General features: G+C 46.3%; 1 protein-coding gene across 1 annotated transcript; it reads right to left on the bottom strand.

Moving 5' to 3' along the window:
• Positions 1 to 297: 297 nt before the first annotated feature.
• On the bottom strand, positions 298 to 1,341 carry LOC118635503 (melanoma-associated antigen B2-like). The gene has a single exon (XM_036270158.1). The coding sequence runs from the start codon at positions 1,339 to 1,341 to the stop codon at positions 298 to 300; it is 1,044 nt and encodes a 347-aa protein (XP_036126051.1).
• Between the last annotated feature and the right edge of the window lie 274 nt (positions 1,342 to 1,615).

The following is a 1,615-nucleotide window of genomic DNA, read 5'->3' on the forward strand; positions in this document are numbered from 1 at the left end:
TGTCTAAAGACATTCTTATACAAAGCCATGTTATCTTGTTCTGGATCAGAAAAGTGATAGAAGGATATCCAATTTCCATTTCAAAAACAAAACTCTTACTCCTAACTTGATAAACGGCAATAAATGTGCAACCCATGTCATTCATAAACACATATTCTGAATCTAAATAAACATTCTGTCAAAAAGAACACCATTTGAAAATGCAGCAAAACACAAATATAAGATAACAATATATTTTGCATATTAAGAAAGTGCTTAACAAGTCTTTCCAGCAAAAAAGAAGACTCTACCACAATGTCACTCAGGGACAGGATAGCAGCTTGATGCGGCCCTGGAGCGTCCAGTGGCCTCGGAAGGAGTGGCAATGCTGAGTGCAGCTAGGGCTCTGGTTTGGGTTCTGTCTTCCTCATCTTTCAAAGCCTCTTCATAATGGGGAGTGTAGGCAGAGGGGACAGTACCATTGAGATCGGCCAAATATTCAAGGACTTTCAACTTGCTGGTCTCAGCTTGGGCTCTTGGACCCCATAGGAACTCATAGCATGGAGGATCACTGCTGGGCACCTGCTGGTATACCAGGTATTTTTCCTGCACCAAATCTTGGGTGATAAGCTTCCTGGGCTCTCCAAATAAGAAGTGACACTTTCCATCACAGATGCCCAATTCATTCAAGAATTTCCAGGTCTCCTCTTCAGAGGCACGGTTGCCATTTAAGAAGATCACACCCAGGACAGGCATCAGAATCCCTTTTTTAGGAAATGTGAAGCCGCTGCTCAGGCTCCCTTCGCTGGTGTTATCTTGATTGCTGACAAGGGTGTAGTAGTTGCTGTTGGGCTTGACTTCCTTCACTTCCAGACCAAAGAACTGCTCCATGCGCTCCGAGGCTCTCCTGAGAAGATCAGGGAAGTCCTTTCGGTACCATTTGTGGATTATCTTCATCATGTCTGCCTTTTTAATGGGCTCCTTCCTTTTATACTGACATAGCAGGTACTGTACCAACATAATCACCTTCCGATTTAAAAGATCTTGGCCAGGGCCCTCAGTGGAAGTTGAGGCCAGAGAGTAATTTTTACTTTTCCAAACCTGGCCTTTGGCTTTTACAACAGATCTTTCACTCGAAGCACCTGCAGTAGCACTAGTGGTGGCTGGGGTGCTCGGAGGCTCCTGGAAAGTGCATGAACTAGTGGCACATGAGGGAACATCCCCCAAAACAGAAGAGGAAGTGCAAGCAGCCACTTCCTCCTCTCCTGTAGTGACCTCAGCACTCTTAACATCTTGGTTCTCAGTTCTGTTTTGACGGCGTTTGTCACGGGCACGGAGCTTACTCTTGTGACCACGAGGCATGATGGCTGTTGTTCAGCACAGTAGACAGGAGGTTGGGCCGATGGACAGGCGGTTTGAGCACCTGGTGGATAAACAATGAGATGATGTGAGCACCCTCAAGCGGTAGTTTCCACCTGGGCTTTATTGAAGGCTGAGGTCTTATGGTAGGTGGTTCCACACAGGATCCCACTCCAAGGTCTAAATTTGAATCATGCTGGGGTTGCCATTACTCCCTCAGTTTCTGGGACTTTTCCCCTCAGACCAAGACCATCACTTCCCTGATACTACTGCGTGA

Source organism: Molossus molossus, unplaced genomic scaffold (genome assembly GCF_014108415.1).
Source record: "Molossus molossus isolate mMolMol1 unplaced genomic scaffold, mMolMol1.p scaffold_m16_p_2, whole genome shotgun sequence".
In the NCBI taxonomy this organism is placed as follows: domain Eukaryota; kingdom Metazoa; phylum Chordata; class Mammalia; order Chiroptera; family Molossidae; genus Molossus; species Molossus molossus.

What these genes read in the sequence shown, in the direction of transcription:
- LOC118635503 (XM_036270158.1), bottom strand. Translation starts at nt 1,341, where the DNA reads ATGCCTCGTGGTCACAAGAGTAAGCTCCGTGCCCGTGACAAACGCCGT.